The sequence below is a fragment of the Ochotona curzoniae genome, unplaced genomic scaffold (assembly GCF_017591425.1).
Source record: "Ochotona curzoniae isolate NIBS_2020 unplaced genomic scaffold, NIBS_Ocur_1.0 contig_1071, whole genome shotgun sequence".
Lineage (NCBI taxonomy): Eukaryota > Metazoa > Chordata > Mammalia > Lagomorpha > Ochotonidae > Ochotona > Ochotona curzoniae.
The window spans coordinates 3,662,086-3,685,578 of NW_024464939.1; the positions used below are offsets into that span (position 1 = coordinate 3,662,086).

General features: G+C 45.1%; 2 protein-coding genes across 3 annotated transcripts in view; both read left to right on the forward strand.

Annotated features, from left to right (window-relative positions):
• Positions 1 to 1,303, forward strand: part of ESRP1 (epithelial splicing regulatory protein 1) — a 63,846-nt gene extending 62,543 nt beyond the window's left edge. For both annotated transcript variants that reach the window (XM_040995235.1, XM_040995245.1), the window contains one exon: positions 794 to 1,303. Coding sequence is in view for 1 of the 2 variants with exons in the window: in XM_040995245.1 (XP_040851179.1) it covers positions 794 to 800 (7 nt within the window). In the remaining variant the exon portion in view is untranslated. The remainder of the gene's footprint in view (positions 1 to 793) is intronic.
• Positions 1,304 to 10,526: 9,223 nt separating this feature from the next.
• The window catches only part of DPY19L4 (dpy-19 like 4), a 62,388-nt gene continuing 49,421 nt past the window's right edge, over positions 10,527 to 23,493 (forward strand). The window contains exons 1-3 of the mRNA XM_040993439.1: positions 10,527 to 10,621; positions 17,733 to 17,843; positions 20,884 to 21,008. Coding sequence (XP_040849373.1) covers positions 10,606 to 10,621; positions 17,733 to 17,843; positions 20,884 to 21,008 — 252 coding nt within the window. The 5' untranslated portion in view covers positions 10,527 to 10,605. The remainder of the gene's footprint in view (positions 10,622 to 17,732; positions 17,844 to 20,883; positions 21,009 to 23,493) is intronic.

The following is a 23,493-nucleotide window of genomic DNA, read 5'->3' on the forward strand; positions in this document are numbered from 1 at the left end:
ACTTGGGATGCTTCCATCCTGTAGCAGGGTGTTTGCTGTAGTCCTGGCGTTTGTATTTTCCGCATAGCTTCCTGCATCTTTGGAAGCAGCAGCTGATGATTGAGGTGCTTGCATCCCCCCAACCTGGGGAACCCAGACAGGGTCCTGAGCTCATGAACCCGCACCAGCTAATGCAGATGGGAGTGAAGCAGCAGACAAAAGATCTCTCTGCCTTTCAAATAAATTAAACGCTTAATTTTTTTTTTTGAGAGAGAGAAGGAGAGATCTTCCACCTGCTAGTGCTCTTCCACAAGGCTGTATCAGCTGCAGCCAGGAGCTTCATATGAGCCTCTCACATAGGTGCAGATGCCAAGGACTTCAGTGCTATAAACAGGAACATGCATCAAAAACAGTGCAGCCAGGGCACAGACTAGCGCCACAGGCAGACTTAACTGCTTCAGCCTGGTGCTGGTGCATAAAATTTCTTAGAGTAGATACTAGAATCTGTTTTTAAAAATTCATCCTGATGATTTCATTTCGATAATGTTCAATTTCCAGTTTCAGAAGCATGCTATGGTAGCCTGGAGCTCAGGTCCAGGAGTGAATCTAACAGTCTGTCTGCAGAAGAACCGAGTTGAAGTGAGGGTATAAAACAGGGGCGGAGAGTTGCGGGAAATGGAAAATCCAGTGATTTCTATGTGAGATAAAATATAGACTCTTTCAGCTGTGTTAGTCTTTCTTGACATCATTTTCGGGGTGGTTAAGAATTAAATCTTGAGGCTATAATGCTTGTTTTTATTCTTTCCTTCTCCAGTGTTTGAAAGATATATGGTGATCCTGAAACCATTAGATGCAAGAACACTTCTGGCAACTTCAGAAGCTCGTCTACCCTCAGGCTGCAGTATTTTCAAGAAACACAATCGGACAGCGGGCCTGTACCTTATTTTTGGTGGAGTGAAAAATTTGAGCCAGTTAAGCCAAATTCGTGTAGCAAGCAGCATGCAGCACCCCTGGGCCCTTGCTGGTTGCAAATAGGCATTTAAAATGTGAATTTGAAATCCGACATCTCCAGTACTTCTAGCTACAGTGGGATCATAGATGTTTTCTAAGTTGTAATTCTAGGATTTAAGCATACTCCACTAGTGTCTGCCACCTTCACCAAGAACTCTGTTTTAGAAGTGTCTTTTTTGTGCATTCCCTATGTTTTTCAGTGTGTTTCCTTGTATTGCACAACGATGCTCTCCTGCTAATACTTCCATTGTAAACTTAACAAAGGGAATAAAACTAATATTGCCCACTCTCTTGGCCATGATAATGTCTTACAGTAAGAACAAAATGATTAAAAGAAAAAAAAATGAGGATATATTAGAAGAAATAGTGTACTCCACATAGCACACATCAAATAAATTTGGGTGTGTTTGTCAGCAGGTACCTGTTGTAAATAAGAATAAATGAAGTAGGGGCCAAAATGCAAAACTGAAAATGAAGCAGTTTCATCTCCTTAGTAATCTCTAGTTCCAATTGTAATTGAATATTATGGCTTCATATGTATTATTTTATATTATACTTTTTCTCATTATTGATAATGGCTTTGACTGTAATTCTAGGAATTCCATAGTTTTTAATGTCACCAGAAAGAAGACTCTTTGAACTGTGTCTTCTAGAAAGTAATGTACTAACTGAAGTGAGTGCTTGTATATAATAAGATAGCCTTAACCCTCTTTCTGGAATGCCTTAACTGTCAAACAATTAGAACTTTGACTAGCATAGAGCTGTAGGCAGCCTGCCAGCCTGATGCTCTTGGAGCAGGTACTGCCGCTGTCAGTGTTGAGCACTGTGTGTTTAGCTGTGTTTATGCTACAAATGTGCAATATTAGACACTAGCTAGGACCACTGCCTTGCGTAACTCCAAAGCAGAACCAGGATATGATTAAGTGCACATATGTCTTTAAGTTACTCCTGTTGTCCTTTGCTTGGATGCAATGCCATGCAGATCAGTGTGGCTGCTATTTTTATTTGCTTTACAGTAATTGGATTCATACCTGGAATGAAGAGTGGAGCATTACCCCTCTGCCCAGCGATGTTCCTTCCTCTCATGGGAAATAAACACAAGCATTTGTGTGTGTGAAAATTGGTGATAACTGGCACTTAAGGACGGAAATAAAGTTCTTTATACTAAATGCCTTAAAATGCTTTTTGCCCAAATTCTGAAAGGCTTTAAGATAGGCGGTAAAACCACAACATTGAAGTTTTGTAGAATTGTTACCTTTGATAATAAAACTCACCTGTTTAATCTCAGTGCTTGCTTTTTTTTTTTTTCCTCTAAGACTTACATATTTAGAAGGTAGCATGACAGATTTTTCATTCAGTGATTCACTCCCCAAAAGCCTCAACAGCAGGGCTAGACAACGCAGAAACCAGAAACCTGGGATTCCATGTCTCCCACATGGCTGGCAGGAACCCAAGTCCTTGGTCGGTCTATTCCCAGGTCTATTAGCAGAAAGCTAGATCAAAAATGGAGTGGCCAGGACACAAATCTATAGTTACTCCCAACATGGGATACAGGTATTCCACAGAAGGACACAATGCCCACCCCTGAATTCATCTTTTGTTACCTGGAAGAATTAAGGTAATGGGGGAAAGGTGAAGAACAGCCATCTCTTCCTGGGGTTGTTGGGTTTTCTCTAAGCTAATAATAAAATGATAACTTACTAGTAATCTACCAAAGTAATCAGTGATGATTAGACTGAAATTCTGGTTAATCACCCTTAAAGTATGAATCATTGGAATTTGAAAGGCGTAGTTAGATAGAATCTTCCATCTGCTGATTCACTTCCCAAATGTCTACTATAGCCAGGGCTGAATCAGGCTGATGCCAAGAGCCAGAAGCCTCTGCCTTTCTCATTTGGGTGCAGGATTCCAAGCCCTTGGGCCATCTTTTGACGCTTTCCCAGGTGTGTTAGCAGCTGGGTTCCAAGTGGAGCTGGTGACAGCTTTGGCACACCACAATGCTGAAAACAGCCAGTAAGTCACAAATACTTGTTCTTTGCATCTTGTTGAATCCCTAGTTACACAAAGAATTGAAAACCTATTTTAAGCCATATAAAACTAGTAAAAATGTAGAGCTTTAATGTTTGAGTCTTATGTGTTCCAGCTGTGGTGCTGATCCAAAGTTCTCTAATGTTAAATTCCAGTTTTATCCATTCTTAGGGTTCAGTTAGGTCTTACCTGACTTTTAGCACTTCAGAACAACCTAAATATGTATTGTCAATATATAACATGCTGATAATGCTGTTGGTAATACCCTCAAGGGTGTAAAGTATAGTTCCCTGTGTTTTCTTCATGCCTAACCCATTTTTTTACACTCAACATGTTCTTGAGAAGCACTCATTGAATGAAGTTTAGTTCCCCTAAAACAGTTCTTCCATGCCAGTCCTTGCCAACATCAACAAAAACACTCATTTTTGAACCTTAGCTCTGGCTCTTGCCACTCACTTTACTACAGGGAAGATGCATAATTCTCATGGCAGGTTGGGAGCCTGCTGCGTTTCTATTCACTTTGGTTCTCTGGCCACTGATTGAAGTTGCACACAAGTTCCTAACTGCCTTCACCCCAACAAAATCTGCCTGGGCTAAGTGTGTGATCAAAAGCTCTCTGGATCTGGGCCTAGAACAGCTGTTCTGTAATCCTCTCTCTGCTTCATTCTTATACAAAGAGACAGACTAAGCAAGCACTGATCTCAACTTTGAGGACCTGAAGGCCACAGAGAGGAAGATCCTATGTGTGATGATTCACTCCCCACAACGGCTGGAGTCGTGCCAAACAGAAGCCAGGAGCTCTGAGTCTTCTGAGTCTCCCACAACAGTGCAGGGTCCCAAGGCTTTGGGCTGTCCTTGACTGCTTTCCCAGGCCATGAGCAGGATGCTGGATGGGAAGCAAGGCCACCGGGATTAGAACCAGCACCCATCTGGGATCCCAGCCACCAGGCCACTGCTCTGGGCCAGCTGCCTCTGTTTTTCAGTGTGATCTTGAAGGCAGAGTCCAGAGTAAACCTGGGAGGAATGGTTTTACAGGCAAACTACTTCTCTAAGGCCAAAATGAAAAGGCAGATACATTCATCACTCAGTTTAATACCTTTACATAGAAGTTGAACGGGGTGTTGGAGGCTAAGACCCGAGCTGTGGATCATTTCCCTGAAAGAGTACAGTGTAAGCTACAAACAGCTGAGCAAATGATCAATTGTTTCAGTGAATCTTCACAGCAAGTTATGAAGGGAGGGTCTAGTAGAAGTAGTAGTTGCTGGATTGGGGGATTCAAGCTCAAATTGAACTTTGGCTCAAGGTTATAAATAAAATGCACACACTTGAGAGCTAGTGGGTGTACCCTACTTGCTCTCCTAACATTTTACAAATACAACTCATTATATACAGCATTACATGGAATGAGTTCCTAGTGTGTTTGGTCTGCCTTTTTATTGCTGACTTGCCCTTACTTTAGCAGTGTTGCTATTCTGAAAAGTTGATATGTATAAATGGATAACCCCTAGTGGGTTTTTTTTTTTTAAGATTTATTTATTTTATTGGCAAGGCAGATGTACAGAGAGGAGAGAAAGGAAGATCTTCCGTCCCATGATTCACTCCCCAAGTGGCCACAACAGCTGGTGCTGCGCTGATCTGAAGCCAGGAGCCAGAAACTTCTTTCCGGGTCTCCCACACAGGTGCAGGGTCCCAAGGCGTTGGGCCATCCTCGACTGCTTTTCCAGGCCACAAGCAGGGAGTTGGATGGGAAGTAGAGTTGCCGGGATTAGAACTGGTGCTCATATGGGATCCTGGTGCGTTCAAGGCGAGGACTTTAACCATTAAGCTATCGTGCCTGTGTTTTTGTTTTAAACTTTTTATCTGAGAGGCAGCGAGATAGTTCTCATTCCCCAAATTAGTCCAGCAGCCAGGGCTGTGCCAGGCCAAAACCAGGAACCCAGAATTTACTCTAGGTCTCCCATGTGGGTGGCAGGCACCTAAGTATGTGGACCATCACCTTCTGTCCCTTGGGGTGTGCATTAGCAGTAAGCTGAAATCAGAAGTGCATCTGGCACTCACATCGAGGCACTCTGATATGGGATGTGCGTGTCTTAATCTTTGGGTCAAGTACTCACCCCTGAGTTAGTGTTTTACAACTGATATACATTTGGATATTAGGGTCAAGCACTAAATGCATCTTAAAGAGTGATGTAAAATATGCAGGTGATTCTGGGCTTCAACCTCCTTGCCTCCGTCATTGGTGTTTCTCATGGTAATTGCCTAAGTGAATAAATGCCATTATTTTCACACTACTTTGTGGAGCTTCTGACTGCTAAGCCAAACATCCCAATGGACGTTTCCATGTTTTCACAAACTGCTCATGTTTAAGATGGAACCTGCCTTCCCATGACCAGCAACCTGCTGCCCCTTGTACTTTGGTAGTCAGCACCTCTCACACCTAGGTGTTAAGATGAATGTAGTCAGGCCAGGCATTGTGGATATTCCTCCACCTCCAAGGGCCAGCATCCTATATGAGTATCAGTTCATGTCTTGGCTGCTCCACCTCCCATCCAGCTCCTGGCTTGTGGCCTGGGAAAACAGCAGAGGATGGCCCAAAACCTTAGGACACCGCACTCACATGGGAATCCTGGAAGAAGCTCCTGGCTCCTGGCTTCGGATCAGCTCAGCTATGTAAACTGCATCTGAAGGGTGAATCAGGATAGAAGGTCTTTGTCTCTCCTCTCTGTAAATCTGCCTTTCCAATATAAATCAAGCAATCAATAAATAGAAATGAATGAAGTAATTATTAACTGATTCGCTAACCCTGGCAACCAGCATTTCATATATTTTTGTACCCATATTGGACTCTGTATATCAAACGTTGCTACTCCCTATTGCCAGAATGCTTTTAAAAATATATTTAGTTGGGCCTGGAGGCATGGCCTAGCGGCTAAAGTCCTCACCTTGAATGCCCCCAGGATCCCATATGGTCACCTGTTCTAATCCCGGCAGCTCCACTTCCCATCCAGCTCCCTGCTTGTGGCCTGGGAAAGCAGTCGAGGACGGCCCAAAGCTTTGGGAACCTACACCTGTGTGGGAGACCCGGAAGAAGTTCCTGGATCCTGGCTTTGGATCGGCATAGCATCGGCCATTGCACTCACTTGGGGAGTGAATCATGGGACGGAAGATCTTCCTCTCTGTCTTTCCTCCTCTCTATATATCTGACTTTCCAATAAATAAATATTTATTTTACTTTATGTTGTTTTAAAGATTTATTTTTATTTTTATTAGAAAGGCGGATATACAGAGAGGAGAGACAGAGAGGAAGATCTTCTGTCCGATGATTCACTCCCCAAGTGAGTGCAACGGTCGATACTACACCCATCCGAAGCCAGGAGCCTCTTCCGGGTCTCCCACGTGGGTGCAGGTTCCCAAAGCTTTGGCCGGTTCTGGACTGCTTTCCCGGGCCACAGGCAGGGAACTGGATGGGAAGCAGGGCTGCCAGGATTAGAATCAGTGCCCATATGGGATCCCGGGCGTGCAAGGCGAGGACCTTAACCAATGCGCCATTGTGCCAGGCCCAAATCTTTAAAAAAATATATATTTAGTTTTAAATTTCGTACAGGCTCTCCCATCCAGTAGTTCACTGCCCCAGTGTCTGTAATGGCCAAAGGCAGCTAACATAGAAGATTGAGTTTTTGCTGCTTCCAACATGAGACTTGCATTGAGCTTCTGGCTTACAACAATTTTCCTGCGTCTTTGGGAGTAAAACAGCAGATGGTTTCAGGTGAAAATGATTGTCTTTCCCTTAAAAACTTTCATAAATGTTATATGGCACCCTTTTTGTCAATTTTTTAAAACACAAGTGTTGTTCTTAATAAGGGTATGCTTTTCACATTGAAACAAATTCCAAGTGTCAGTTTTTCTTTAAGATTTATTTATTTGTATTGGAAAGGCAGAATTACAAAGAGAAGGACAGAGAAAGATCTTCCATCTGTTGGTTCACTCCCCAAGTGGCTGCAGTGTCCAAAGCTGAGCTGGTGCAAAACCAGCAGCTAGGAGCTTCTTCTGGGTCTTCCACGCAGGTGCAGGATCCCAAGGCTTTGGGCTGTCCTCGACTACTTTCCCAGGCCACAAACAGGGAGTTGGATGGGAAGTGGAGCTGCCGGGATTAGAACCGGCGCCTATATGAGATCTGGGCGTGTTCAAGCCGAGGACTTTAGCTGCTGGGCCACCATGCCGGGCCCCACAGTTACCATTTGAATCATGTTAGGACTGCATGTGTTTAGTTGACACATGCCTTATGCAGTATTATCCGGAAGCAGTCTGAATTCATTGAACTCCTGAAAAATCACATGATCCTGTGCCGTGAGGCAGCTTTTTCAGTAGTGAAAGAGTTTCATCTTTTAGGATAAAGCACCAATAGATGGAAAGAAATATTTGTTTTTTTTATTTGTTTATTTTATTTGAAATGAATAGAAGACAGCAGAGAAAGATTGAAATTCCATTTTCTGGTTCACTCTCTAGATGGCTACAGTGGCTAGATCTGGGCAGGTCTGAAGGCAGGAGTAAGGAGCCACAGTTTCTTCTGTATTTCTGTGGTGGGTGCAAGAGCCTGAAGCATTGGGTCATCTTCCACTGCTTTCCCAGGTTATTAGCAGGGAGCTGGCTCTGACGTGGAGCAACTTGGACTGAAATTGGTGCCCATACATGATGCCAGATCTGGAGACAGAGACTTAATCTAGTATGCCCCAATGCTGGTCTCAAAATATTTACATACCTTTTAAAGCACATAGTTTGAATTTGAAGGTATCTGATGTTTTTTGAAGATTTTTATTGTAAAGTCAGATATATAGGAGGAGAGACAGAGAGGAAGATCTTCCATCTGATGATTCACTCCCCAAGTGGCCAAAACAGCTGGAGTTGAGCCGATCCGAAGCCAGGAACCCGGAGCCTCTTCTGGGTCTCCCACACAGGGGCAGGGTCCCAAAGCTTTGGGCTGTCCTTGATTCCTTTCCCAGGGCACAAGCAGGGAGCTGAGTGGGAAGTGGAGCTGCTGGGATTAGTACTGACGCCCATATGGGATCCTGGTGCGTGCAAGGTGAGGACATTAGCTGCTAGGCTACACATGCCTGAATGTGTCTGACTTCTTTCACATCAATTTATATTGGTTGCGTGGTCAGACTCTACTGTCAATATACTTAGAAGTTTTAGGGTTCTCACTAGGTAACAAAATCAATAGTCTACTGAATTTTTTTTTTAAAGATTTGTTTTGGGTCCAGCGGCGTGCCCTAATGGCTAAAGTCCTTGCCTTGAACACGCCAGGATCCCATATGGGCACCAGTTCTAATCCTGGCCACTCCACTTCCCATCCAGCTCCCTGCTTGTGGCCTGGGAAAGCAGTTGAGGACGGCCCAAAGCCTTGGGACCCTGCACCTGTGTGGGAGACCCGGAAGAGGTTCCTGGATCCAGCTTCGGATCGGCACAGCATTTGCCGTTGCGGTCACTTGGAGAGTGAATGATGGGTCGGAAGATCTTCCTCTCTGTCTTTCCTCCTCTCTGCATATCTGACTTTCCAATAAATAAATAAATCTTAAAAAAAGATTTGTTTTTATTGCAAAGTTTGATATATAGAATGGAGCAGAGACAAAGATCTTTCCACTGGTTCACTCCCCAAATGGCTGCAGGGGTTGGAGCAGAGCTGATCTGAAGCCAGGGGTCTCCTTCAGGTCTCTTATGCAGGGCAGGATCCCAAGGCTTTGGTCTGTCCTCAACTGTTTTCTCAGGCCATAAGCAGGGAGCTGGATAGGAAGTGGGCCTCCGGGACATGAATCAGTGACCATATAGGATACTGGTGAGTGCAAAGTGAGGCCTCCAGCCACTAGGGTACTGCGAACAGTGGTCTGTTGATTTCTCCTGACTCACTGGATTATCCTAACTTCTTTCATATTCACGTTTCACAGTTTGAAAAGCAATTTTTTTCTATCCCGTTTTTTTTTTTCCTCACCTACTGATATCTAGAGCAGTCAAACTTACAACAAATTCATTCAATATCTATAGAATGGACCAAATAGGATATCACCCTAATACAGCAGACCTGGATGGAGCTTGTGCAATAGCTCAATTGCTAAATCCCCACCTTGCCCATGCAGGAATCCCATATGGGAGCAGCTGATCTACTTGCCATCCAGCTCCGTGATGATGGCCTGGGAAAACAGTGGAGCCTGGTTGTTTGCAACCATGCACCCATGTGGGAGACAAGGAAAAAAACTCCTTGTTTTTTTCTTCCAACCAGCCTTGCTTTGGCCATTAGTGGCTATCTGGGGAGTGAAACAGCACAAGGAAGTGTTTCTTCTCTGACACCTTGCCCAGGTCTTTTCAAGCACAGTAAAATATCAATTTTTTTTAAAAAGATTTCTTTTCTATTGGAAATTCAGATTTACAGAGAGGAGAGACAGAAACATCTTTTATGCGCTGTTTCACTCCCCAAGTACCTGCAACAGCTGGAGCTGAGCCGATCCAAAGCCAGGAGCAGGATCCCAAGGCTTCCAGCTGTTCTTGACTACTTTCCCAGGCCACAAGCAGGGAGCTGGATGGGAAGTGGAGCAGCCAGCATACGAACCAGCACCCATGGGATCCTGGAGCATGCAAGCAAACCACTAGGCCACCGCGCCAGGCCCAGAAATATCATTGTAAAAATTGCTTTTGGTTGGTTCCTAAATTTATCTTTAAAGTAGTGTTGGTTTAAAGGGTCTCCCATTTGTTGGCCGATGCCAGAATTAACCGGAGTGAATTAGTGTAACTTTATGTTCTTTGCTACGGCATGTGCAAAATGCACCCATTGTGGTGATGTGTACCCTCCCATATCATAAAATGCAAAGTGCTTGTGTAGCCCGTTATGGTGATTACAAATCTGAAATCCCCAGCAGAAGTAGGTCCCTGGTCATGGTCAGGTGGTCAGCTAAACCCTGGAATCCCTCCGGGGACGCAGACGCTCAGCACCGCGTTGGATCCTTTCCACTCGGTAAAACGGGGCGAATTTGGGAGTCGTATAAAGGGCGCCCGCGACCCCCGAGATTTACAACAGGAGTCACAGCCTCGCCCTCCCGGGAGTGGACACCGGCCCTTGGCCTCGCCCGCACGAGGTGGACATCAGTCGGCCGCCTCGCCCTCACACAGGAAGACACCAGCGGGGCCCCGCCATCCGGGGGTGGATACCGGCCGGCCATCTCGCCCTCCCGGGGGTGGACACCGGCCGGCCATCTCCTCCTCCCGGGGGTGGACACCGGCCCGCGGCCCCGTCCTCCCGGGGGCGGCGCCCCTGGCGTCAGCTGCTTCCTGCCTGCGCAGGCTCCGGCGCCCCTAGCGAAGAGCTCCGGCCGCACTGCGCTCCCAGCACTGTGGTTCCCGGGCCGCTAGGGGGACGCAGTTGGCGGCGACACCGGAGGGGGGCGGGTCAGGAAGTGGGGGCGCGGCGGCCGCGAGCGGGCCCGGGGCGGCCGAGGAGGGCCGGGGCGACGCGGCGGGGAGGGAGGCGCTGGGCCGCGCGAGCCGCTCGAGGACCCCGCACGGCTCTGCAGCCGCGTTCCCTCGGCCTCCGCCGGCAGCATGGCGGAGGAAGAAGGTGACGGCCGTCGCCGGTGGTCTCGGGGAAGCAGGGGCGGGGGTCGCGAGGGGCCCGGAGGCATGGCCGGCCGGCGGTCGTGACGCGCGGAGCGGGCGGGAAGGAGCCAGGGCCGCGGGGAGTGGCCCCAAGTTTTGTCGGCCTGAGTGGGAAGCAAAGCTGGAGCCTGAAGTTGGGAATCGGTTGTTGGGGAGTGAGGGGGTGGTTGGGACTCTGCGCAGCTCCCCCTTGGGGGTGGCAGACGTGGTTTGGTTTAGGAGTGCCAGCCGGGGATGGGATCGCTGTTTAGCCGGTGACCCCCTGCCTGTGCTGGACACTGACAAAGTCACAGAATACCAGGGCTCCTTTGCACGCTGTTAGTATCCCAAGAGGCAGGTATGGTGGGTGCGGGAGTGGTTACCGTGGAGAATGAACCCAGAGGGGATGACCAGGAACAAGGCCCCAGAATCCGCTGACGGCTTAGGCAGGGAGCTGTGAGTCCTGGGGTTAGGGATGCAAGAATGAGGCTAGGGCCGGCCAGGAGGGCGTTGAGGGTACAGGTGGCTGCGCTGGGGCATACATCTGCAGGACGCCTCGGAGAAGAGCTGTTCCCGCCCTATTGATGTAGCAAGGGCTTGAGTGGGAGCTGAGTGGAAGTTGGGAGAAACTTAGGCTGGATGGAAGAAGGTTATCTACGCGGTGTAAGAACTTGGTGTTGCCTCCTCTGTCTGCCTTCAGGAACGGGCGTATGTGATGAGTCACTTAGGTGTTGCTTTTCTGGTGGAAAGCATGACTTTTTCTTAACCTTCTTGAGTTTTGAGTATGATAGGAGAACTAACTTCAGTTTAAACCGGTTTTGATGTAAGAATGCAAAGAATTCAATGGGAAACAATCTTCCTAAGGAAGTTAAAAGTGTAAGCAGTTTCACTGCTCTCTGGCTGGCTACCCTGGGGCTGGACGCACGCTTCATTTGTTTTTGCCTCTTCTTACTTGAGTTTCAGTGTTAAAGCTGGCCCAAATTTAAGACAGTGTACCTAAAAACAGCTTCAAACCAAAGCTATTTGTAGTTGGTGACAGAGAATGTCACTTGGTTGTTTCCTGGGTTTTGTATGTGGTGGCAGTCTCCTTTCACTTGACACATTTCTTAGTGTTTTTGTTTTCTGACTGATTGCAAATAGATTGGGATTAGGTAAAAACCATCTGCTATGTGCCCATGAGGACATAGGTGCTTAAATTAAAGCATGAGAAAATCTTCCAATACTAAAAGCATTATGTATCATGCAAAATGACACATAATTAAATAGATAATAACATCAATAAAAGCCTGCCATTTTATAAAATCTACTTGTAATAGAGAGTGATAAATGACTTTTGGGTATAGAGTTTATCAGTAATCAAAAAGCAGTTAAATATATAGAACAATAGATTGGAAGATTGCAGTACTATTGGAACAAATCTTGTTTTTTTTCTGGAGATTTATTCACTCATCTAAAAGGCAGAGTTACATAGTGACAGGGCCAGAGAAAAATCTACCCACTGGTACACTCTTCAGATGGCCCTAATGCCTGGGGTTGGTCAAGTAGAAGCCAGAAGCTTCTTTTGCCTCCCAATGTTAGGGGGAGGGGGAGAGCTAGGAATGTGGGCTGTGCTCTGCTGCTTTCCCAGGGATCTTAGCAGGGAGCTGGGTCCGAAGTGGAGCAGTCAGGATTCGAACTGGTGCTCCAATATGGAATGCTGCAGTTGGTGGCTGGGCTTTAATGTCAGCACCTCATTCAACACATTTTCATAATTATTTGGGTCCCTGGAAGATTAGATACTAGTTTATGAACAGAACTGATTGAGGAATTACCCTCTCACTTCTTATAAAAGATGTTTATTTGAACACAGCATGACTGCACACAAAGTAACAGCTTAGCCCACTGTGCCATGACACTTACCCCAGGATTCTTTTTTTTTTTTTCTTTCTTTCTTTTGACTTATTTTATTTACTTGAAAGGCTGAGTGACAGAGGGACAAATATTTTCCATCTATTTCCCAAATGTCCAGATTAGAATGTCTGGGCTAAGCTGAAACCAGGAGCCTAAAACTCTGTGCACGTGTTCCACGGGGCGCCACCATCTGCCAGTTCTCCAAATGGGTTAGCGGGAAGCTGGGTTGGGAGTAGAGCCAGGCAGGACTCAAACTGGTATTTATTAGTACAGGATACAGTTGCAAGCTGCAGTATGACTTGTTACACAAGAGTGCCCATGCCTATAATAATGTTAGTAATAACAATATTTATAGCAAATGTGTCTACATGTCTGACATTATTCTAGGTGTTCTCTGTTATTTAGACTCTGTTTTTTAGAGACTAATTTTGTTCATTTCAGAGGCAGATTTGCAGCGAGATTTTCCATCTGCTGGTTCACTCCCTGGATAGCTGCAGTGGCCAGTATTGGGTTAGGTTGAAGCCAGGAGCCAATAATTGCATCTGGGTGTCCCAAATGGGTAGCAGAGCCCCAAACACTTGAGCTGTTTTCCAGTGCTTTTCCAGACCCTTAGCAGGGAACTGGGTTGGGATGGAGCAGCCAAGATATGAACTGGTATTCATATGGGACGCCTGTGTCAGGCAGTGGCATGAATCACTGCACCACAGCACTGGCTTGCATGATGCAGATTGTTGAGAGGTGGTTATTAAGATTTGAATACCTCATAAATCGGACATCAGAAGAATTTTGGTTTAAATTGAGTCCTTGTATATATTCTGTTTATGTACACAAAGAGAACATTCAAAAATTATTTTAGGGGTCTGTTTTGTGGTATAATTGGCAAAACTGGTGCCTGTGAGCCAACATTTCATATCTGAACACAGGTTTGGATCTGGGCTGCTCTGCTTTCAGATCAGCTTTCTGCTAATGTTCCTGGGAAGGCACGGGAATATGCCCACATATTTGGACCCCTGCCAACTGTGCTGGAGACTTGGAACCAGTTCCTGGCTGTTACAGCCATTTGGGGAGTGGCCCAGAGGATGAATGATCTCTCTCTGTCTCTCCCTCTCTCTTTTTCAAATAAATAAGAAACTCTTAAATGTATTTTGAGATAGATAGAGGGCAAGAGAAAGAAAAGAGACAGAGCAGGTTCATTCCCCAGATGCCCACTCTGGTAAGGCTGAGGCGGAGGGGAAAGCTGGGAGCAGCTGATTCATTGCTCCTTTATGATTTGTTCATTTATTTGGGTGGCAGGAACCCAGTGACTTGAACCATCCCCACTCCTTACAGGCTCCTCATTATCGGGGGGCTGGAGTCACAGACTGCAACACTAGGATGTGGGTGCAGGTGTCTCAGCTGCAAGGATACACAGTCCATGAAGATGATTCATTTTATCAAGTTTCTAAAAAAGTGAATGCTATCTTTTTTTTTTTTTTAAGATTTATTTGTTTTTATTACAAAGTCAGATATACAGAGAGGAGGAGAGACAGAGAGGAAGATTCATTCCCCAAGTGAGCACAACGGCCAGTGCTGCGCCGATCTGAAGCCGGGAACCCGGAGCCTCTTCCTGGTCTCCCACGCGGGCGCAGGGTCCCAAAGCTTTGGGCCATTCTCACCTGCTTTCCCAGGCCACAAGCAGGGAGCTGGATGGGAAGTGGAGCAGCCGGGACTAGGACCGGCACCCATATGGGATCCTGGCACGTCCAAGGCGAGGACTTTAGCCTCTAGGCCACCATGCTGGGCCCAATGCTATCTTTTTGTAAGACCATTTCTTGTGTGAACACCCTTCCCAGTTTGTCTTAAATGTCTGTTTTTGGACTGTTTTTTGAAAAAGGCTGCCTACCCAGCCTATTAGTCACCTATAGTGGGTTTAACTATCTCTGCAGATTTGTTGATTTCTGAAATTGCCAGTTGGTTTTTTAAGTCTGATACTGTTAATGTGTTTATTCAGACAAGTGTTACTATTATGGAGATTTCTTGTGATTATGTTCCTCCCCTTTTGTTTTTTTTTTTTTAAGATTTATTTTTATTATTTTTTCATTGGAAAGGCGGATATACAGAGAGGAGAGACAGAGAGGAAGATCTTCCATCCGATGATTCACTCCCCAAGTGAGCGCAACGGGTCGATACTATGCCGATCCGAAGCCAGGAGCCTCTTCCGGGTCTCCCACGCGGGTGCAGGTTCCCAAAGCCTTGGGCCGTCCTCGACTGCTTTCCCAGGCCACAAGCAGGGAGCTGGAAGGGAAGCGGGGCTGCCGGGATTAGAACCGGCGCCCATATGGGATCCCGGGCGTGCAAGGCGAGGACCTTTAACCACTTGCGCCACCGCGCCGGGCCCTTCCTCCCCTTTTGTAAAGGTAAAAAGAAATCATTTAAGTTAAGATCTTTTTAAAAGGCAGAGTTAGAGAGAGTAGGAAGGAGGGAGGAGAGAGAACTGTAATAGCTGCAGTGGCCAGAGCTGAGCTAAACTGAAACCAGGAGCTTCTTTCAGAGTTGCTATGTGGGTGCAGGGGCCCAACTTGTTTTTGCTGCTTTCCCAGGTGCATTAGCACAGAACTGAAATGAAAATAGACTCAAACTGATGCCCAGCACTGCAGGCAGTAGCTCAACATACTGTACCACAGTACTGGCCCTTTAAAATGAAATTTAAAGCAATAACCTACTTTTTTTTTTTTAAGATTTATTTTTATTATTTTTTCATTGGAAAGGCGGATATACAGAGAGGAAGATCTTCCATCCGATGATTCACTCCCCAAGTGAGCGCAACAGGCCAATACTATGCCGATCCGAAGCCAGGAGCCTCTTCTGGGTCTCCCACGCGGGGCAGGTTCCCAAAGCTTTGGGCTGTCCTCGACTGCTTTCCCAGGCCACAGGCAGGGAGCTGGAAGGGAAGCGGGGCTGCCAGGATTAGAACCGGCGCCCACATGGGATCCCGGGCGTGCAAGGCGAGGACCTTTAACCACTTGCGCCACCGCGCCGGGCCCGCCCAATAACCTACTTTTAAAACTTTGACTTTACATAAATGTTCATTCTTTGTTGACCATGTAATTTTTTGTTTAACACACAGTAGGGGAAATTAAAAAAAAGTCATGGAAAAATAATGTAATGATATTCATCGATTGTATACAGAGTTATCAAAACCCATGTTATAGTTTCTGTAATGTCATTTTGTAATTACTGGTTTCACTAAACACAAATACAATATAAATGATAATATTGAAATAGGTAAAGCTTAGATTAGAGCCATTAAATGCGCAATTTTCCCTACTATGCTTGTATTTAAAGCTATTTCAGTGAACATTGGAATTTGTCATGAAGTTGTTTAAAAATACACTTGCTTTATTCATCTCTACTGGAAGCTAGAGAAGCATGCATCTGATCAGCAACAGCTGATTCATTTTTCCTTTTTTAACTCCTTTATTTAGACTCATTTATAGCCTAATGTCATTACTAACAGCAAAGGAAAAGCTCTCTCTCTCCCATCCCCTAAAAAAGAGGTAAACTCTTTTTGGAGGTGTGTGGGGTAGCTCAGTAGCCTAGTAGCTAAATCCTTACCTTGCACATGCGCAGATCCCATATGGGTGCTGGTTTGTGTCCTGACTGCTCCACTTCCCATCCAGCTCCGTGCTTGTGGTCTGGTGGAACAATGGAGGACGATCCAAAGCCTTGGGACCCTGCACCCGCAAGGGAGACTCAGAGGAAGATCCTGGCTCCTGGCTTCGGATCAGCTCGGCTCTGGCTGGCTGTTGCAGCCAATTAGGGAGTGAAGCAGCAGATGGAAGAGCTTTCTCTCTGTTTCCTTCTCTCTGTAAAATCTGTCTTTCCAATAAAAATAAATAAATCTTTTTTAAAAAGCAGCAAATTCTCATATCACTTTATAAATTTGACAGGCGCACTCTAAGCTTGTCATTTTCTACCCCACAAATCAACATAAGGAAGAAAAGCATCCGATTCTGGTGTAATTTGGAGTTTAACCTACTGGTTTGGCAGTGACAATTCATTTTCAAGTAGAGATAAAAAGGGGAGATAATCTAATATTGGGGGTATTTTCCGAAAGTTCACGTGAAATAGGAGTATGTTTATAAGTGGAGCATCTTACTGTAACATCTAAATCTGTAAGATTGTGCCAAGTACAATGCAAATGACACCGCAGCTCTGGGAAACTGCAGAACTTTCAGGATTAGAAAGAAAATGTGGTGCAGTAGGGTATGCAACACCAGCATCCTACACTGGGGTGTCAGTTTTAGGTCCCCTGGTGCAACTCCCTGCTGTTGTGCCTAGGAAAGTAGCAGAAGGTGACCAATGTGCCTAAGCTGCCACCATTCGCATGGGAGACCCAAATACAATTCTTGACTCTCTGGCTTTAGCCTATCCCAGCTCTGGCTGTTGTGGCCATTTAAGGCATGAATCAGTGGATGGAATCTCTCTCCCTCTCTCCCTCCCTCTCATTTATTTGTTTGAGAGATCAGTCACAAAGAGAAGGGGGAGAGACGAAGATGCTGTGTCTGCTGGTTCATTCCTCAAATGGCCCTAGTAACTGTAGCTTGGCCAGGTTGAAGCCAGGAGATTCTTCCAGGTCTCCCATGTGGGTATGGAAGTCTAAGCACTTAGACCATCCTCTACTGCTTTCCCAGGCGCATTAACAGGAAGCTGGATTGGAAGTAGAGCAGCCGGGACTCCCACTAGCATCTGTATGGGATGCTTGTGGTGCAGGCAGTGGTTTTACCTACTGTGCCACAGTGCAGGTTTCAGTAATTTTTTAAATTGAAATACAGCTTGATGAACAGTGTGTTATACTTTGCTTTCTCTAAAATATTTTTTAACTCTGTGAGTGATGGATTTCATATTGTTGGGTAACTGAAGTTATAAGCTATGTAGCATCTTGTTGCACATTCATTCTGAAATTTGGGTTATCTGGGATTACTTTGAAAATCATTTTATCTCAGCAGAAGAGCTTGCTGGCTTATCAATAGGAGTTTCAAAGCATAGATAGGGTACATCCTACCTTGCCTTTGTTTTAATAAAGTGTTATAAACTCTGCTAAAGTAATTGGAAAAGCTGTCTTTGTTACTAGGACATTTTACTCTGATTTTCAATGAAATAGAAATCAGTTCATATTAGAACAGTGTGGGAACACAGATTTCAAATGTCTCAAATGTTTTAAGGATCAACTGTGGAACTGCGCCACAGAAAAAAGCCAAAGTCTTCAGGAACTAAGGATCCTGCCAAAGAAGACAAAGTTAACGACCCTCCAAGTCCTGAGAGAGCTCCAAGATGTAAGTCTTCACACTACCATGAGACGGTTGTTAGAAAGTATATTTTAATATTTCGAATATATCAGTGTATTTTGAGGTTAAGAACCTACTTGGCTTTTATTCGGTTTTCTGTGGAGCAACCCCTAAACCACACAGCTTATAAGACACTTGTTTCTGGTTGATGTTATTTGTTGTGGGGGTAGGTTGGCTGATGTAGCTTCGTGTGTCATTTGTGAGAGAGTATCCCCTATTTGGGTCCTGGTTTTTTTGAAACTGAGAAGAGCAGGGCAGCAGACAGAATCAGACAAAGTCTCTTAAAGTTTCTGCTAAACAGGAACATTGTCACTTAGCTCACCTGCTGTTGTCCCAAGCAGATGGTAATGTGTCCAGTGAGACACAGTTTTGTACAGTGAGGTACTGATCACAGGGAAGTATTGGACATCACAGTAGAGGAGTGGGTAAAAATGTATGTTTCTGTGGGGAAAGAGAAAAATAGGTGGGAATAGTAATGCAGTCTCACATTCTGTTTGGAAATGAATATTTACACCATCCCTTCAGGTAGAGTACTCATTACACACATACACCAGGGAGGACAGTCTCTTATTTCTGATATCATTCTGGATTTTTTTTAAAGATTTATTTTATGTTAGCTGAACAAGTCCACCTTAGTGTGTCCACAGACTTAGACACTTGTTTCAAAGCTTGGCCACGAGATTTATCCAACCAACTTCCTATCCTCTAATGAGTCGTTTGACATCCCCTGCTGGCCTACGGGAGCTGGCTGTCATGTCCTTCAGGTGCATCTCGGCATGCTGTCCACTGCGTAGGTATCAGCAACTGAGGAGGCTCAGTCCTGATATATGCACTCCAAGATCAGACCATATATGTAGGGATTTTCCCTGTGGCCAGGGTTTGAGTCCAGCAATCTAGTTGCACAGTCCCCTAAGAAATCTTGTCTGGTGAGACCTCAGACTTGACTCTTGTGTGGGCTAGCCAGTGCGGGGTAAATTTTGGTTTAGCTGGCAGACTTCCCTTGGATTCAGCTGCCTGGTCAGTTCTGTTGTCCCATACCCCATCTCTCACACTAACCAACGGATGCTGTTGTTTAGCCCAGCTCAACTCACCACAGGCCTGGCCCTCATGCACAACAGGTTTTGTGGCCTACTCGGGTGACTCCCAATAGCCCTTACCAGGCTCACCCCAGCCCCAGATTTTGCTCAAGCTGGCATGTGCTGTGACCTACTCTGGCCCATCCTAAATTGCTTGTGGCCCTTGTGCATACTCATGGGTACTTAGGCTTAGCTTGGCCTGATCTGCCCTCAAGACCCAGGCCATATCTGAGCCGATGGGTGCTATCACCTTTCCCAGCCTGGCCTGCCCCCTGTCTGTGGCTCTTGTACTCACCAGTGAAAGCTGCAGCCTTTCAGGGAGTGCCCATAGTTCTCCTACCAGGCCACTCTAAGCCCTGGATTTTGTGTTTTCCAGGTAGTACTGTGGTCCATCCTGTCATGCATTACACCCAGTCCTGGGACTTGCCAGTGGGTGCTGTGACCTAGTCCAGCCAGCCCACACCCATTTTGGCTCTTATGCATGCCAGGAGGTCAGGTATTCCTTCTTGACTCAGCCTGTCCCCAGTCCTATCTCTCACATTTAACCAGTGGAAGCAGTGACCTAGCAGGAGAGTCCCTGAAATTCCTCTTCCAGGCCCACTCCCAAGCCTGGGTCTTGTGCATGCCAGCGGGTGTTGCAGCCCAGCCTGAGTTGGTATCGGCGTTTGTTGGTGCTGCAGCCTGGCCCTTATGTGAATTGGTGGGTGATGTGACCCAACCTGGCTTATCCCACACCCTGTTCTGGCTCTCACTCTTGCCAGTGTGTGCTGTGGACTTGCTTATTCCAACCTGCCCCTAGACCTGGCCCACATATATGCTGACAGTTTCTGCAGCCCAGCCGGGCCTAACCTGTCCCAGCCTCAGCTCTTGTGCTCACCAGCAGGAACTGTGACCTAGCAGAGGAGTTTCCTAAGATACTCTACCAAACCCATTACCAGCCCTAGATCTTGTGGATACCTGTGGGTGCTGTGATCACCCTGACGTGATGCAAGACAGCGTTTCTTTTTATTTCTTTTTCTTCTTCTTCTTTATTTTTAAGATTATTTATTTTTATTGGAAACATTGATTTATGGAGAGAAGGAAAGACAGAAAGATCTTTGATCTGCTGGTTCACTCCCCAAATAGCTGCAATGGCTAAGCCAAGCCAGAGCCAGGAGCTTTCTTCTGGTCTCCCATGCAGGTGCAGGATCCCAACGTTTCTGATCATCCTCCACTGCTGTCCCAAGCCACAGGCAGGGTGCTAGATGAGAAATAGAGCAGCCGGGACATAAGATGATATCCATATGAGATCCTGGTGCTTGCAAAAGGAAAATTAACAAATTGAGCCATCATGTCAGCTCCAGATTTCCCTACTTTTCTTTCTTGTTTTTTGTAAATAAAGATTTATTTTTTATTGGAAAGTCAGATTTGCAGAGGGAAGAGACAGAGAGAATGATCCTCCATCCACTGATTCACTCTCTAGGTGGCTGCAATAGCAAGAACTGAGCTGATCCAAAGCCAGGATCCAGGAGCTTCTTCTGAGTCTCCCATGCAGGTGCAGGGTTCCAAGGCCTTGGGCTGCCCTCAACTACTTTTCCAGACCACAAGCAGGGAGCTAGATAGGAAGCGGGGTTAGAACTGGTATCTATATGGAATCTTCTTAATTTTCACCTGGTGTTTTTTTCTGTTCCAGAATCCCATCTGGCCACTGTTACATTTCATTGTCATGTCTCCTTAGGCCCCTGTTAGCTGTGACATTTTTTCAAATGTGCCTTGTTTTAAGTCATCTGGATTCCATGGAAGTATTTGTATTGCAGAATGTTCTCTATGGGACTTTATCTGATATTTTCCTCATCATGACTAAGCTGAGGTTATGAATTTTTGGTAGGAATACCAGCGTTAGAAGGCAGTTTTCATCACATCGTATGAAGAGTACCTATTACCTTTGGGTAACCTTTCATATGCTTTTTCAGATGTGTTATTTCAGCGCTTTGCAAAGATATTCATTGGCTGTCTGGCAGCAATCACTAGTGGCATGATGTATGCGCTCTACTTATCAGCATACCATGAAAGGAAATTTTGGTTTTCCAACAGGCAGGTAAGAAAACTTTTGAGTACATTGAAGTTGTTTCAGTATTTGATAATTTGGGTGCTGTTTTTCTGGAAGGTTAAAATATACAGAAAGGTAACAAGTGCTTTTTTATTGGCAACAATACTGTGTTCTTTTTTGAGACCATAGTGACATTATTAATGTTAAAATCTTTAGCAGGATATTTTACAGATTACAAGCTGTGACAATGTTTTCATTTATCAATCATAATCTTCTGATGACAATGAAATGTTATATCTAATTTAGTTATACTTTTAATAGATTGATAGCTGACAATTTAAAAGTTTTGTATAAATTCTAGCATTAAAATGTTTGTTTTAAAAAAGATTTATTTATTATCACCTTTTTAAAGATTTACTTTTTTATAGGAAAGTCAGATATCTCATTTAAAAATTGTTTTTCAAAGATAATGTTACCCTGCCCACATCATGTTTATTGTCCGAGCGAAGCTGGAGTTGGGAGTTGGATACAGGTCTCCACATGACCAGCAGGAGCCCAATGGTGGGAGCCGATACTGCTGCCTCCAAGGTCATGCAGCAGTAGTTAATCTAAAGGCAGCCGCTCTGATGTGGAATCCAGGCCTCTAAACAGCTAAATTATTCTTTTTCTGCTTTTTTTTTAAATTAAGATTTATGTCTTTCTATTTTTTAAAAATAAAAGATTTATTTTTTATTTTTCTGAGGGGCGGAGTTATATATAGAGAGAGAGACAAAAAGATTTTCCATCTGTATCCAAGACTGGGCCAAACTGCAGCCATGAGCCAGGAGTTTCTTCTGGGTTTTTTACAGGGTTACATGGCCCCAGTCCATCTGTAACTGCTGTTCCGGCTGCACTAGCAGGGCGCTGGATTGGAAGTGGAACAGCTAGGACTTCAACTGGTGCCCATGTGGGATACTGGTGTTGTAGCCAGTGGCTTTACCTGTTGTGCCATAATACTGGCTGCTGTTTCTGCATTTCAAATACATAATCTTTTTACGAAAGTGTATATCAGCAGGTAATGCTTCCAGTAGCTGAGTCCCTGACACCAACGTGGGAAACCTGGGATGAGTCAGAAGCCCCTAGCATGATAGATGTATTTGGAGAGTTTATGAAAAATAACCTTTCACTCATGTTTATAATAGCACTAATCACCTCTCAAAGACCCCATTTCCAAACAGAAACATTGAAACCATAGCAAGCTTTAAATGGGGTTATAAAGAGTTTATTGGCTAAGTAGATCTGAACAGAATTTTCTCTTGTAGATTTACAGTGTACAGTATGCAGTAAAACTCCAAAAAGTTGGGGCTGGCACCATGGTGTAGTTGGTCATGCTGTCACCTGCGTCGTTGGCATCCATATTGGTGCTGCTTTGATGCCAGCTGCTCCATTTTCAGTTCAGCTTCCTACTAATGTTCCTGGGAAAGCAGCAGCAGCTGGCCCCAGTGCTTGGACCCCTACGCTCACATGGGAAACCCAGATGAAGTCCTTAGCTCCTGGCTCCTAGTTTCATTCTGGTCCAGCCCCAGTTGTGTCCATTTGGGGAGTGAACCAGGAAATGGAAGATCCATTTCTATCTCTCTGTGTGTAACTCTTCCTTTCAAATAAAATAAATCAGTCTTTAAAGAAAAATCTCTTAGACGTCTTGGAATAAAACAACAAAACTCATCTAACTTAGTTTAATCCAGCCTTTCTCAGAATTTTAACTGCAGTGCTCTTTCGGATGACACCTATTGGTGTCTGACTAGTTCAGACTTCATGCAGGAGTGCTGAGGGCCATTGGGATATCTGTGACATTGTTCACAATTGCCTTGAGAGGACCAGACCAAATGGTTTCAGAGACCTTACACAGTCTACCATCTAGGTGTTCCCACTCATGCATGATGCCTTTCTTTTTGTATTTGTTGATAATATGCATGAAAACAAATTAACTTTTGGCTTGAAAGATGATAGATCCATGAATGTTTGATTTGGCATGGAAAGTACAAGCTTCTTAATGTTTTGACTAATGCATTCCTGGTTTTGCATAGCCTAATCCTAGGGTCTTTAAGACTTGCTTTAGTTTTGGAAGTTCACTTGAAAAGCACTGAGCAAGTGTGGGCAGCTCTTGAAAAGTAGAACTTGGGGTTCTGAACAGAAAGAAATGTGGAATATTAAGAGGAAATACTGCATTCCTCTTATTTTACCTTTTTATTGTATACTTTATAAAAAATTTTACATAGTTAATTAGGACACAAAGGGTCAAGGGCTACAGGAAAGTGGGTAAGACTATTATTTCCACATTTTTTCTGTTTCTGGGGTAAAAGGGGAGATAAAGGGAGAAGCCCCATCCAGCTTCCCACCCATCCAGGGTCCATGATGTGGGGCATGCTCTGAGGGTCTTGCTCAAGTGGTTTTGATAGTTGAACAGTTATGAATTGCAGCCACTCTCACCATTACAAGCATGATTAAATTGCTGCAGAATCCACTGATTGACATAGTCCACATTTGCCCGGAT